We start from the raw sequence: 14,634 nt of genomic DNA on the forward strand, positions 1-14,634 counted from the left end.
CATTACTCTCTTCGCCTTGTTTCTGCCCACGGAGTTGGTTCCCTGCCATGGCATCTGATGTGGTGGTGTCTTTAGGTGCTTGGTTATTTTCTGTATTTTTCCCTGTGCTTGGTGCGATTTGAGGTGAGCCGGGATCCTTTGTTGGTGGGATTGCAGCATGGCATCGTACTGCGTTGGTTTTACGCAATTTACTGACCAGCGAGATTTCCTGGACAGCTTCCAAAATTTCTGCGTCTGAAAGTTCTGTTTCTGTGACTAACTTTCTTTTCTGATGTTTACAGAAAAAAGCTTTTAGAGTGCCCGACATCAGGGGTGTGGGAAGCCATTTCAGTTGCACCTCACTTTTTTTCCGCGGTTTTTGCTGCCTGCTTACCGCCCCTTTCCCTTGATTTAATTTTTCCTTTTCTTGATTTCTTCTTTTTTGTGATTTCAGCTTTGTCGTGCCCGCTTGAGCCTTTCTTTTTGTTCTTAGTTTATCTGCATTTTTTGTTTTGGCGTTAGCCAGCAGCTGTTTGTCTTCTAAGTCTGAACCCGACTCTGAATTTTTTTTCTTCGTCGGATTCTGTGTTAGTAGATTCGCTCTCATTTGCTTCCATATCGTCATCACTTTCCTGGTTTATCGGTCTAAGAGACCCTTTGTTGTTGTATTTCATCAGGTTTTCAGGTTTTTGTCTAGGAATTCTGCTTTCCTTCTCAGTGGTTTGGATGGGAATCTTATCTGCCAGACTGGGCTCACTGTGTACTATGGCCGTGATGCATGTCTTCTCTCTCTCTCTGTTTGTTCAGGCCTGCATCTCCGGCCTGTTCCCCATTCAGAGGCCGGCCTCCGCCCCCCGCGCCCTGCGACGCCGTACCTGGAGCGCCGGCTCCAGCGCTGCTCACACACGGGGCCGACTCCACCCCCTCAGGCAGCGTGTCTGCAGCCGATGGCGTCCGCGCCATCGTGCTTTCCTGGGGGGCCGTCGTCTCGGGCGGTGCGAACGCCACGGTGTCAGTGAACGCTGCAGCACCTGCACCCGCGCCCTCCCCAGCGTTCGAGACCGCCGCACCGCTCAGGGCCCAGCAGGAGCCGTCCTCCGGCTGCCCCCGCTGGGGACCCGCTCGCCATGCCGGCGGTCAGTGGTGCGCCGCCCGCAGAGTCAGACGCGTCTCGCAACGGGGAGGGTGAGTGAGTAGGGGCCCCGCTGCTTGCTTTGTTGATTTCTTTTCTATTTTGAGGGGCTAAGTTCCGATTTCTTTGTTGTTGTTCTTGAATTTCTCGGATGTCGTCCTGAATTTTATCCTCATCCGCCCTTTGCTCTCCTTGGGGCGAGATCTTAGAAGCCTCCCCTGGCCTGAATGGTTGGCTGTGGGTAAAGCAGTCTTTCACGTTTCGCGACTTTGTCTTTGCGGTCGAATTTGTGTTAAAGTTTATTGTGTTTTTGGTGTGTTTGGTACTTCTGAGTCGGCAAGGACTCCACTCTCCATCCCTCTCCGCCTCTGAGTCCGTGTCCTCATCTGTGGCAATGGCTGTGACTGTGTCATCGCGCTGCTCTTGCTCCGCTCTTGCGTTTTTATTTTCTGGGAGCTTTTGATGCTTTAAGGATTTCCCATTAGGCTCCATACCTCGCTAGATCCTCGCGTCAGAAAAAATACAATCTGAGGATCCTAGACGCGTGAGGGATCTTGGGTACAGTGGACGTCACATTAGGGATAGTATTACTGGCACCCCCTTTGTCGACGCCCATTTTCGAGTTTCGAAAAACAAACTGTAATACTCCGCAGCTTCCACTAGATGTCGGCCTATGCACAGCATTTGAATCTAAGCAGATACAAGCATCAGAAATACGATTACGGTGAGTAATGTATCATATATCAGTTCTAACACAAACTAAAACTGCTCACGAGAACGCCTGAAACGTGTCGGGTCATGTTTTCAGAGGCACCGAACAAGGCCTTATTCCTCGCCTCACCATTGCATCCGATTCCCGGACGCGGCAAAGCGAAAACATATGCCCCTACCTCAGTTAGGCATTTGAACTAATTAGGTAGGAATGTGCACAGCCAAAGATGTAAAGGGCTGTATCCTAGTGCCAAGGTTGTATTCCTGGGAGTGAAGGCAGAGGTCTTGGGATGTCAAAAACACAAACCAGGATTTAAGACCCTAGTGTCCCCAGAATGACGGTTGCACTATTTGAACTTCCAGATGTGCAGGAAAATGGGCTCTAAATCCTACGTAAACTGTATTGATTAGTAGGACGCTAGACTCACCCTTGGGGATGGGAACTGATAAATGGGGAAAGCGGAGCATGACATGATGTGTTGTGCCAAGGAGAGCTAAGAACCATGCCCATATTTGTGTCTGATGAGAAAAGGACTGCTTTATTTGCAAGGGTCAGGCTGACCTTGAAGTTGCCCACTGAGTTGACGTTGATAACAAGGTGCATGTCACATGGTTAGGATAAGAGGTAGGGTGGTGCCAGTTGATGTTAACCAATTGCTTTGCAGCATTCCATGATGGACGAGGATGTTACTTTCCTGTGGTGAAGATGAGCGAGAAGACCGCAGAACCAATTGGAGTATTGGCTATTTGTAATCATAAGCATGTAAATGAGTGGTAGCTAATAATTGTGAGGGTTAACACTGTATATCGAGTGTGTCATGAGTGATGATTTGTATGCTTATAACTTGAATCTTGTACGAAAGACGTCGGCAAGCTCCTTAATACCGGACTGTGCATAAACTTTCCCTTCCACTCATTAACTTGGTCTTTTTAATTGCCCCCCGCTGGCTATGAAGAAGCAAGAGTTTAGACAACAAAGTAATGCAAAATGACTTGTGTTATGATTATTGCTTTGTCCTTGCTCTGTCATTCCTTCCTGGCAAATACACTGTGGCAACTTGTGTCCTTTGGTGTAGAACCTAATGCAACTTGTAGTTAGGAATTTGGTGACGGCAGGCTGAGGTGAAGCATGTAACATTTTCAAATTCTTAAACCTACAACTTTTAGGCACAGGATTTCATGTCCGTTGTAACACTAGAAAGAAAAGACTAAAAGTAACAGTCAAATTGTGAGCATACTGTTATTTCGAGCCTTGCCCATTCATGAGTAGTTGGGGACAGAACTAACTTGATGAATGTGGTTTAGTTTTTGACAAGCCTCCATTGAACCATTGAACTGTCAGCTTATTTAGAGGTCTTTTTGGACTGGATTTATTTGAACATGCTCTTCATTTTGGAGGCAGTTTTACAATGTGGACATGTATCTGCATAAGGAATTTTCTAGATGCTCTTGTATTACAAGGGACAGTAAGTGTTGGTATGTTCTCCTAGAGGAGTTTTTTTTAAATTCTGTTCTAGGTATAAATTAGTTTTCAAAAATTGATTAGCAGAGTTTGCTAATTAAAAATGTATTGATTAACAAACAGACCAATTTGATTAGCAGTCTTGTACTAATATTGTTAACGTCGCAAGAAGTTATTTGTACCGGATACATGAAATGAGCAACAATACAGCACGTTTGCTTTACAGCTAAAATAAGACATTAATAAGAACGGTAGGACTTGCAAATTCATTACAATTCGGCTATACCTTAGTTTATCTATTCAACCTAAGAGAAATGCACTCGACCCATAGCAATGCATGACAACAAATGTGATATCTGTAAAATGGTGCCGGTCACTACAAACCCGCTTTACTGTTGGCACACTACTGTCACCCAGAGGCCAGGTGTGCACAGTAAAACTTGTATTTGACATTTACTGCAAACAAAGTAAATGTTAAATAAAAGTTTAAACATACCTTGCAAATGGTATTCGCCCTTCATAAAATCTCTTCGACTATGCGAGTGGGTGAAAAGACTTTACGAGCCATGGCTGAGTGTTTGTAAAATGTAAAGGGTTAGCTGCATGAAGGGACACAAATATATATGATCGTAAAAAGCCTCTGAAAACAGTTTGGCCAGCTGTCTCCTGCAGGTGATATAATGCAATCATAATTATAAAGCACATTGTGCTCTGGATGTTTACTACAGTCTGTGGTAGTGCAGTAGATATGTAAGGTAGCAACCAGATGGAACTATTGATCACTACTTTGCGTAAACATCTAGTTAGCTTTGTATATCCATTATGTAAGAGGAAAGAAAGTAGGAGACTACGCAGAGTGGATTGCGTAGCATGCAGAAACTAGGTGTAATATTGTAGTTTGTGGTCATCTCGCTTTCAGGGTAGCTGGTATAAAGCAAAAGGCTGATACAATAGGAAGTCAATGAGTATGGTTTCAGCTCATGGGTCGAGCACCAACTGCACAGATGTATGCAAACGGCAAGTTACAGAGCTAGATTTGTTATCAAAAGCATTTGATCGTGTGATCAGGTACATTTTCAAAAGTGTTCACTTGTCAATATGATGCATCTTCATCAATATGAGATATGAGATATAGATACACTAACCTAATATTTACTGCAAAGCATGGAGACAATGCAGTGTTTTACAGTGCCAATACTATAATTATGCATTCTTTTTTATTTGGCATTTAGTTTATTGCAGACTGTTTTACCAACCTCATAATTATGCATTATCTAACCACTTCAATTTTTAGGAATGTCTTTTAAAAAAAAACACATACTGGTCTTTGTCAGACAGGAAATGGTTAGCTTGATGAAAGTATCACTAAAACTGTCACCCCGATTTACTTCTGGTTTGCCATTATTTGAAAAAGAAAAATGCAATTTTTGCCCATCACTCTCACACAGGCCTTTGGCACTGAGTGGTGAGATGATTACTGCTGCACTTTCTCTCCATGAGCACTTGAAGTGAAGAGAAAAAAGGGGCAAGAGAGCACTGAGGGCACGAGAGGAATGCAGGACTAGCTGTGCTTTAATTGAACATTGCAACTTGCAACGCTTTGCTACACAAGTGTGTGTCCATTTGCTTAGCAAACCTACAAAATTTCATAGCAAATTGCTATGCGACCCTACTTATTTTATACCTTGTGTGTATCCGGTATAAATCCTTTTTCTGTTTTGTTCATTAACAAAGTCATTTGTTTTTTTTAGAAAGAGTCTTCAAGGGGAAGGCACAGGGAAAAAGATGACATCAAAATTACCAAAGAGAGAACTCCCGAAAGTGAAGAAGAAAATGCTGACTGGGAAACTCCTAGGGATGGTGAGTGTAAAGTATTGCAGTCACACTATACCACAGTTGTTTTTTTTTTATTTTTTTTTAAATACCGTTTTGCTGAATTACATTTTCCTGCTTACAGATTGTGGGTTTGGGTCAGTATTTTGGAAAGGGGTTGAGGAGGGATGCGAGAGAGTCTCTTTGGTTTTTGTGGTTTTAAAAAAAAAACAGCAAAAATTGTATTTTGTGGTTCCTTCTTTGCCTTAAATGCAACTTTCTTTGTCCAGTGAGTTACTCAGTGTCTGTTCTCCATCTTGGAATTACACCTCTCCTTCACTTAGCCTTTCACACACATACTTTGGATCACGATGTGGAGGGATGCCCCCATCTGCCATTCTTTCGAAGAAGGATCACTATCGGAGACTGGTCACATGGCTGGAGGAAGGTAAGGCCTTTGACTCTGAGTCTGTGCGCAGTAATGTCTCTGTCAGGGCTGGCCGGCGCAAAGATTGTACTCCCTCTGGCAAGAGGGCAAGATCCTTTCAGGACACTTCGAAGGGGATGGTACCTAAAAAGGCGAAGTAGTCGGATGCTCCGGCTTCCTCGTTGATTAGCAACCGCAGCATCTCAGACGTGTAAATCGGCTAACGGGCACAAAGTGAACCCCATCTTTGGAGGGCCTGAGAGAGTTTACTCCATCCCAGTCAATCCCGTCGTCAAAACATTGTCCGGCGGTACCAGTGTTTGTCACGGTAACAGGCTTGTTGACGACTGCAGGCACCATTTTCACAGTCATGATGGCTATCTCAATAGTAGCATTGCCTACAAGGCCTCAGTCCGTCCCAGCTGGGTCTGTTGCACTTGCACTACCGTCTTTAGGTGCGCCTGTGCTAGGCACCTTTCAGAGAGGATCCAGCAGAGAGATGAAAATGCCTCCATATCTTTTATACCCAAGCCCACAAATGCCCCTCAACTACCCCTGCCTCCCCCGCTCCCCTTTGTGGGGCCTCCCAGGGTCGTGTCTCCAGCCCCTGTCTCTGCTCCTGCCATCGTGTTGGAGGAGGAGGAAGTCTTTGAAGACCTCAGGTCACACCCTATAGAGGGTGCTATTGGCCTGTTTCCTCAGCCAGCCCTCACGGGGACAGGCACGGGTATGAACACTAACCCGGATACAGATGGTGCCCAGGGTACAGATGAGTTTGAGGACTACATCCCTGCAGACGCTGAGCTGCCATATGTAAACCTACCATCTAGGGGACTCCCCACCGGATGAGGTGGTATCTTTCCAGGCAATATCTTGAGCGGCCAAGCTCTTCGACCTTTTCCCAGAGGATCAGGAGGGATTCCATTTCCAGCACTGTGAATCCTCCAGAAAGACCATATTGTCAGTCCTGCTTCTGGATGACGTCTGGGGTGGATGGGCGCTGGTGATGCAGGAGCTCTTTCCCGTGCCTATGAACAAGGAGAGGCTGAAGAAGAAATATAGGGTGCCGGATACAGCTTCTAAATGCCTCTGAGGCCATCCGACACTGGACTCGGTAGTCTAGGTTGCTGTGAGGAAGAGGTCATCTATTCCTTCATCCTCTTGCTTAGTCCTGCCTGACCTGGAGGGTAGGAAGATGGATGCGGCTGGCAAGTGCAAAACCACCGCTGCAGCTGCCAATACGACAGAGCTATGCCACAAGTTGGGGCCCATCCTCGATTTCCTGCCAGACGACAAGGAAGCGGAAGCCATGGCCTCCTTTTAGGAGGGAGAGGTGGCATCTGACCATGGAATCACGGTTGCCCTTGATCTTGCTGGTTTGCGGCAATTGGACGACGGGGTCACCCTAGACCATCAAGGTTGGCTGAGGGCCCCACATTCCAGGCAGGAGGTCCAAGCCAAGGTCGTCGACATGCCTTTCGACAGGGATAACTTTTTCGGCAAGGCTTCTTGCCATCAAGACTAACACAGAGATGGTGCGCTCTCTGGGCACGCTGCAACAGAGGAGGCAGACCTTTTGTTGCCAAAAAGGGAACATCTCTGGAACTTCTGAGGTGCTCAGCCCTGCCTACCGTCAGCCTTCCCGCTCTACTGCCCAGGAGGCGTATAGAGGCTGTTCCCAGGCCTATAGTGGAGGTACCCAATGTCGTCCACAATCCACCAGGACGCAGAAGGAAGCCAAAGAAATTCAAGTCATGCTGCTGAAATGGGCAATTATTCCGGGGCTCCGGAGTATACTTCAGATAATTTCTGGTTCGTAAGAAGTCAGGAGCGTGGAGGCCCATCCTAGACCTCTGTCATCTCATCAAATTTCTGATGTCCCAGAAATTCAGGGTGGTCACGCTACAGCATGTGCTTAGCCAACCTGGAGGAGAGCGATTTCCTGGCGACGTTGCACCTGGAGGATGCGTACTTCCACATCCCCATTCACCCGAAACATCGGAAGTTCCTAAGGTTCATCCTCAAAGGAAAGACATTAGCAGTTCAAGGACTTGCCCTTCAGGTTCAAATGAGCCCAGATGGTGTTCACCGAAAGCCTGGCCCCAGTGTCTGCGTTGCTCTGTTGGAAGGGTGTCTACCCCTACCTGGACGATTGGCTGGTCTGGTCTTGTCCTCATGCCAGGTGGCACAATAGACAGTGGAGATGGTCCAGACTCTAACCTCTCCGGGATTCTCCATAAACGTTCCCAAATCCTGCATGGTGCCGTCCGAAGACGCTCTGTTCCGGGGGGCCCGGCTCAACACAGTATTGTCTGGCGACTCCATCAGAGGAAAGAATAAAGACCATCCTAATTCTAGTGTTCACTACCAATCCTGCCCAGTGCTAACCAATCTTGAGGTCCCATTGACCTGTTTACTCTTCAAATGTTCAAATAATTGGTCTCAATCACTGGTAGAGCGAACAATAAGATACCAGTGCACCAAAGGAACAGAACACATTATATATGACTCCAAAACTGGCACCAGCTTTTAAAAAGGTTCCTCCCACATCCTGGGACGACAAAGCTTCATAGCCACTAAAATCATAGCAGAGAAAACCTGGGCCACAACATCCAGTCGGGTACCACAATTAGCCAGAGTTATAGCCTTGGCTGCATGGTATAGTAAATGGATTCAATCAGTTGGCACTTTACCAAAGCCACATATTTTCACCACATTCCGTGAGTACTTGCATACAAATGCCTTTCCAGTGTCTAAAAAGGCTACTATATGTTCTGGCGGTTAGTAGTCTCCTGAAGTTCAGCTCGGTAGATCTCCCGGGATAAATCCCGATTTGTCTAGTCTGTTCAATGTTGGTGTACGATTCACAGCATTTTAGCGAGTATCCCATTATCTATATTTAAAATGGACAACTTCCTGTAAGAGGTACAAACATTTGTAGGCTAGAGTCTAGCCGGGTCTTTGCAGTTCACTATGTATACAGGCAGCTATAGGTCAACGTAAATTCTGCAGTATCATTGTATTGCTAAAATATATCAATGGTTGTCCACAACCCACAATCAAGTCTGAAATCCTCAGTTGTAGTGTGTGCAGCTCTTTTTCCATTTAATATATTGCAAACATTTTTCATGATACCAACCTCCTTTTGTGCTGCACACAGACTGTATACCTTAAATGCCTCCCACAGAGTGCCAGCTGGAAGCACAGAGCTATCATTGATCCAAAAATATTCAGATGTAGCGGATTTGCTCTTTTTGAAACTTGGGATCAAGCAGTAGGTGTTTTTAAATCTCCATATAGTTTGCAAGGAAAGGGCAGAAGCGAGTTTTAGCACCAGTCTAATGAGACTATGATGGGGCAGTGTTCAGCCAACAAATCACAATTCTTTATCCGAGGGGCTGCCCTATTGGATAACAATGGATGGTCAATGCAGGTTACCAATTCATGTACCACGGAGTAATGTGTATATACCGTAGTGTTTAAATACAAGCGCCCCGGGCATCTAATACGCAAAATATTTTCTACGGTGGCCCACCAGTCCAGATCTACATTGACGTGTAGCTCGCTCCCTCCCCCAAATAAACTGTCCATTATTGTTTTTTAATGCAAGATTGAAATCTCCCATGCGTGCAACAATTTGCCCAGTATTTTGTTAAATTGTTCGAAGAAAATTGGTGCATCTGTATTGAGAAAGCCAAAAGAAAAGTAGGCATTACCTACAATAAATCAACACAATTTCCTGCTGTTTCAGTTTTGTCAAAGAGCCCAAATGTAATAGCCAGTTGCACTACTAGGCAAACTAACTAAAATAAAGAACCAAGTAACACTTCTCAGATGCCATGTGCTCTCGAGTGGTGTAAAATAACACAAAGTAAAAACGAAAGTCCTTTTAGTGTGTTTTTATTAATGAATGGTCCTAATGTCGAATACTTGTGGTTTACATGTTTTAATGCATTCCTCAAATGTGAGGAAACGGACTACAACATGGCCTTTTCATTTCAGACTAAACGTCCGTCATGAGGGCATGGGTCTGTCCACCATAGGAAACACCTGTACCATTTAAATAAAAATGCTAAAGAGTGGGCAAACCGAGTACACTGTAATTTTACTTTGCCTATATTGTGGCAGAAAGCGGGATTGCAGCATACTTTGTTTACCCACTCTTTAGCGCTGGTGCAGTCATTGATTTGGGAAGGCACTCAAATCTGGGCTTGTGATAATGCTGATGCTCTTACTCTGTCTAATAATTTAGATGCTCAAATTGTTTGTGTGCCCTTTGCACATTAAAGCTGATGTGAGGAACATTAAGGTTGGTGTTCTCTAAATATTTTCACCACCCTCTTAGTCTGTTGAATCCCGCTGCGATTGTTGACATTAATGATATTGAAGATTATCAGACTGGGCTGTGCTTTGGGTGAGGACTGAGATACATTCACCCTTTTTTAATTCTTTCATTTATATTGCGCCAAATCCGGCAGGCATCTAGACACACAAAAACACAAACAGAAAGACCCAGGGCATATACATACATAATATAAACTGGGTTAAATTAATGAAGTATAAGACATGAAATATCAAGTTCTGACTATTTGATCCAAAGACAATTAAATATTTAAAAAAAAGAAAATTACAAATGGCACCGAACAATCTGGCAAGTACACTAAGTATGTCCAATATATCAGTTCAGAATAATTCTCAGATTAGTGTGTGATGACATGCTGTTCAGATTCTTAGATGGACTCGAACAAGGGAAGATCACTTTGGCCGCATCCTATGATGATAAATTCGGTATAACTGATGGTGCACCAATTATTAATTTGTATCCTACGCAAAAATCTCAGATCTTGTGTTCTGATAGTTTTGCCCCCTTTTTGGTGCAGCCATGTCAAAACTTTATTCCTTAGCGCCTCTCTTGGCTCAGGACCACGCGGTTTCTCTACAATAGTAATTGTATTTCTAAAGTCCATGGCGAAAGTCCTTTGAATTATTAAGCCGTTTAGCAAAGTAGCCCTGTACAACAGTTGTGGAATTACATTTTCTAGAAAGACCTCCATGTGTGTAGTCACTGCCCCTTCCCTCTTGCCAAGGCTGCACATATTGCGACTTCTCAACTAACCTTTCAAGTTTTCAGATCTATCTTGCAGTGTTTTTCCCCCCCATACTCCAGTTTATCGATCTGGATGCCTTTAATAATGTCATTCTCGGCTTTTGCAACATGGTGATTGATCCATGTCGCTTGTCTGGCCATTAAACTCTTCAAGTCTGGTTTGTAAATAAACCACTCAGGACACCATCTCATCCATCCTTGAAGAAAGGTGTGCATGACTGGACCTTGGCGATGGTAACAGTTGGAATCGCCGCTCACATTTCCAACTTGGTTTGACACAATCCTTTTCCTGCTTGAAAACAAACTTAAAGACCATTATACCATAGGGTTGAGTAGTATGTGTTCTATCAGCCAATTATAGTTGCACTATCATGTTCAAATGGCAATGAGCAAGAATGAAGGCTCAGCAGAAATGTGTCAAAGTGAAGAACATGTGTTCCTAAATGTACATCAACATTCCTCTCATTCAATAGCAGATCAACCATCCGTGTGTAAGGACTCCACTTATCAATAACTCAATCAAGGAGGCCGGGGCAAGGCATTAAATAGAATGGCACTTTCAAGTCTGGATTGTACTCTGTGAAGGGTGTACAGTAAAAACCCAGTGTGTAATCTATTAACGTTGGAGGTGAGAATTGCGATGCTACACGCATGCCAACTCAGTGCTGAAGTAGATGATGTTTCACAGCGATTGTAGCAAGAGCTGAAATCGGTGCACACTGATCTAGGATATGCACAATCCACTGATCACATTGGTGCACCACTAAAATCTCCAACACCTTCACACTATCAGGCCTTCACAATCTGAAATCATAGCGCCAGCACATTGCTCGAAGCCCCTGCAGACAGCGTCCCTCAACGCGGCAGCCACCGTGCAAACTAGAGGAGTCTCCAGCATGTTAGGGGCTTTTCATCCCAACTGGAGTCTGCGAACCCCTGTGCTGTCATGGCTGCTTCAACCCCAGAATAACAGGCCTCAGCAGGAGTGCATTAGTTATGTGATCTTACTGACCACAATTGCAGAGTGGTAAATTTCATTGCGGACAAAACACAGAAAAAGTGTTTTTGTTTGTTTTTTTTTTAATTTGGTGCCCCCCCATTCACCCTGTTTTTTTTTAACCTTTTAGCGCCACCCCAACCCTATCCTGACCCATTTTAACACCTTACCCCACTACCCTTTATTTAATTAATGTTTGTCCTGTTTTTCAGTGTTATTGTCCGCTTTGAAATTTAGTACTGTTTTGTTTGCAATAAAATGACTGGATACCGAGTGTGCTCCTTCTCAGTGGCATATAGTAACCTTTGTAATGGCTTAGCAGGCGAAGAACAATGGTCTGTAGGGTTGCCCAGAGCAATGCCTGAGGTTAAGATGAACTCTAAACCTTTGAGCCATCCTCTTTTGTTTTGCCGTAGTCACCCCGAGGGGGACGAGTATGCCCAGACGTGGGGCATGTGCCTGCCGGGCCTAGAAACGCAAGCTACTGCTGCCCAATGAGGCCCAACGAGGCAGAAACATGTCTGACCTAATAGTTTGGGCTGGACTGCCCCTTTTTGTAATGGCTTGGCAGACGAAGAACTATGATCTGGAGGGTTACCCACAGCACTGCCAGAGGTTAAGATTAATTTTAAACCTTCGAGCCATTACCTCTTTTGTTTTGCCATAGAATAACGTTTGGCATTGTGAGCTCTTACAAGGCAAGCCCTGGCAGCTAACAGCAGTCCATATCTGGCCTGCCTGTGGGGGAGGCTCTACATAAATGCCACTAAAGGAGCTGCAAAGGTCTAAAGCAGTGTGTCCACAAAATGGAGAAAATCTTGCATTACAGCAGGAGGATTAATATGGAATTTGGTTTGGGGGCGAAGGAGGAGAGCCCCATGCGTTCTGGAAGGGCTGACCCAACAACTCACCTGAAACTATTTGTTTAGGTTGTTCTAAGAAAATATTACCCTCTTTTAGATACAGAGAAAGCCCAAGTCCCCATCAGCGTTTATCCCAACCCTCATCCTGATAAAGTTAATAACGTCTTTGATACTTCTAGCGCACATTTTTTGTAGTATTCATCAAATTATGGGTTTAGAAGTAGAATCCACAGATTTCAGTACTAAAGATCAATCTACGCCACCTGATGTAGCTTCCACGTTCCCGCTTGACAGTTTACGTTGCACTTCAGCACTAAACTGAATATGCATCAGAGAAGGAGGCCTTGAATCCCAGACATCAGTTTTCGCTGAGAAGTACAGTGACTTGACCCGTAGGTCACCATGGGTAAACTGGTATGAGATTTGTATTGCTTATGATTACTGGATCCCGGTAAACGGAGCGTTCTTTGAGCCCAGTTTACTTGTAAAGATACCACCGGGGTTAAGACAGAATTTCCATTTTAGGAATTGTAGGGTCCATTTTTTGTTGGGCTATTAGGTGTTGCTTTACTGTCACTTATAAGCCAAAACTATTGCATTAGAGTACAGATGGGGGGTGGGGGTGAGGGGTGGGGGGTAGGGGAGAATGTCACATGAGGAGGGACACAAAGCTTGTAGATGTTTGGTTATTTTCCCACCTATTGACTGCCCTATGGCCATTCCCATCTGGTTCCTGCCCCTCCCAAAACAATTCCTTGTGGGAACTCTTTGAGCTTGCTTTAATCAGGGCTTCCCATCAAACTTTGCACTTGAAGTGCAAGTGATTTTTTTCAAAGAAGCCTTCTGAGAGTTAATGACTTCATTGGAGTTGTAAGCATGCTTCTGGTGTAGTAAAATTGTCTTCAACAGGTCTGGCTTCTGTTGGTATTGGCAATGCTTGTTTAAGTTCCTTTTTAACTTTTTGCTTTTTTGTTATATTCTTTCTTTTTTTAAAATTAATTTTTTTAAGAGGCCAGAGAGACTAATAGTCAAGTCCCCCTGACATTGCAACCCCTTTTCACTCATGAGTATATGGTACTGTCGACCATAAGGTTTTAGGCGATAGGCTGGTGATGGCTGTAACTTAGTTTAAGCTTCACCAAGGGTGCAAGCAGATTTACCTCCATTAGTAGCTCAATGTATCTTTTTAGTACCATTGCGTTTCTTAAAATGTATAAGCCCAACTGTCGGGCCATTTTGTTTTAGGTGCTTCCTTTGCCGAGGGCAATCACGAGGTAGACTGAAAATGACCGTTCTGCTCACATGGGCTCTTTGTGTTCCTATTGAGGCAATCTTCATAGTTGCTTTTATTGGTTTAAACCAGACCCTGTCCCTGGACTATCGATATCGCACTTTATGGAAGTGGTCTGGGTTGCGTGGCAGATTCAAGGGCCAAACAAAGAGCCTGGCCCTTTTCCTGCTGTTGCTGCAATTTTAGAACCGGATCTGGCCATCCTGGCTAAATGCTGAATTCTTGACTGATTTCTAAATTGTGGTTTTGGCTCCTGGATGTCTATACTTAGCCTCCTCTCTCCTCCTGCTTGCTCCACTTATGTGCTGGATAATGTCCTTTGTACCAGGACTGTCTACACTGTCTCCAGTCCTTTTACTACTACTTCCCAACATTTACAGCCAAGGCTGTCTGCCTTGGTTCTGGTCTCTGCCTTCACCTGGAAGGATGTTGAGACTCCAACACATCACTTCATCTGCTTTTCAGGGCTGTTGTGGGTTGCCCCACCGTAGTAGTCCTCTTATGACCTCTTCTACTCGTGGGCACCCTTATTTTGTTCTATGAGCAGCTAGTCTGCCTTGCTGGGTTCCTTTGCCTTTCTGGACTCTTCCCGCCACTGCTTTTGCTTCTGGCTTGAGGGGCTCTTTTCTAGGAAGGTCAGTGGTGTAGTCGTTGGTCATGTTATGTCAGGGTCATGGCCCTCTCACAGGGGGAAGGGGACCTCTTCCACAATGTCAGTGATTAAGGGTGAGTAGTCCCTACTATCCTCAGTGTGCTTTGTATAGGACTGCTGTACCACTGTCCCTTCCACAATGCATGTCAGCCTTTATTTTGGCATGGGTTCTCTTTTGTCTTTTTCAGAACTGCAACTTCC

The 14,634-nt window shown here is 44.7% G+C and overlaps 1 protein-coding gene across 2 annotated transcripts in view; it reads left to right on the top strand.

The window, feature by feature from the left end:
- ZC3H13 (zinc finger CCCH-type containing 13) overlaps positions 1-14,634 on the top strand; it is a 1,331,719-nt gene that overhangs the window by 179,359 nt on the left and 1,137,726 nt on the right. For both annotated transcript variants that reach the window (XM_069639959.1, XM_069639960.1), the window contains exon 5: positions 5,036-5,144. In XM_069639959.1, the coding sequence (XP_069496060.1) occupies positions 5,036-5,144 (109 nt within the window). The remainder of the gene's footprint in view (positions 1-5,035; positions 5,145-14,634) is intronic.

The sequence above is a fragment of the Ambystoma mexicanum genome, chromosome 7q, assembly GCF_040938575.1.
Source record: "Ambystoma mexicanum isolate Mex_15411 chromosome 7q, UKY_AmexF1_1, whole genome shotgun sequence".
In the NCBI taxonomy this organism is placed as follows: domain Eukaryota; kingdom Metazoa; phylum Chordata; class Amphibia; order Caudata; family Ambystomatidae; genus Ambystoma; species Ambystoma mexicanum.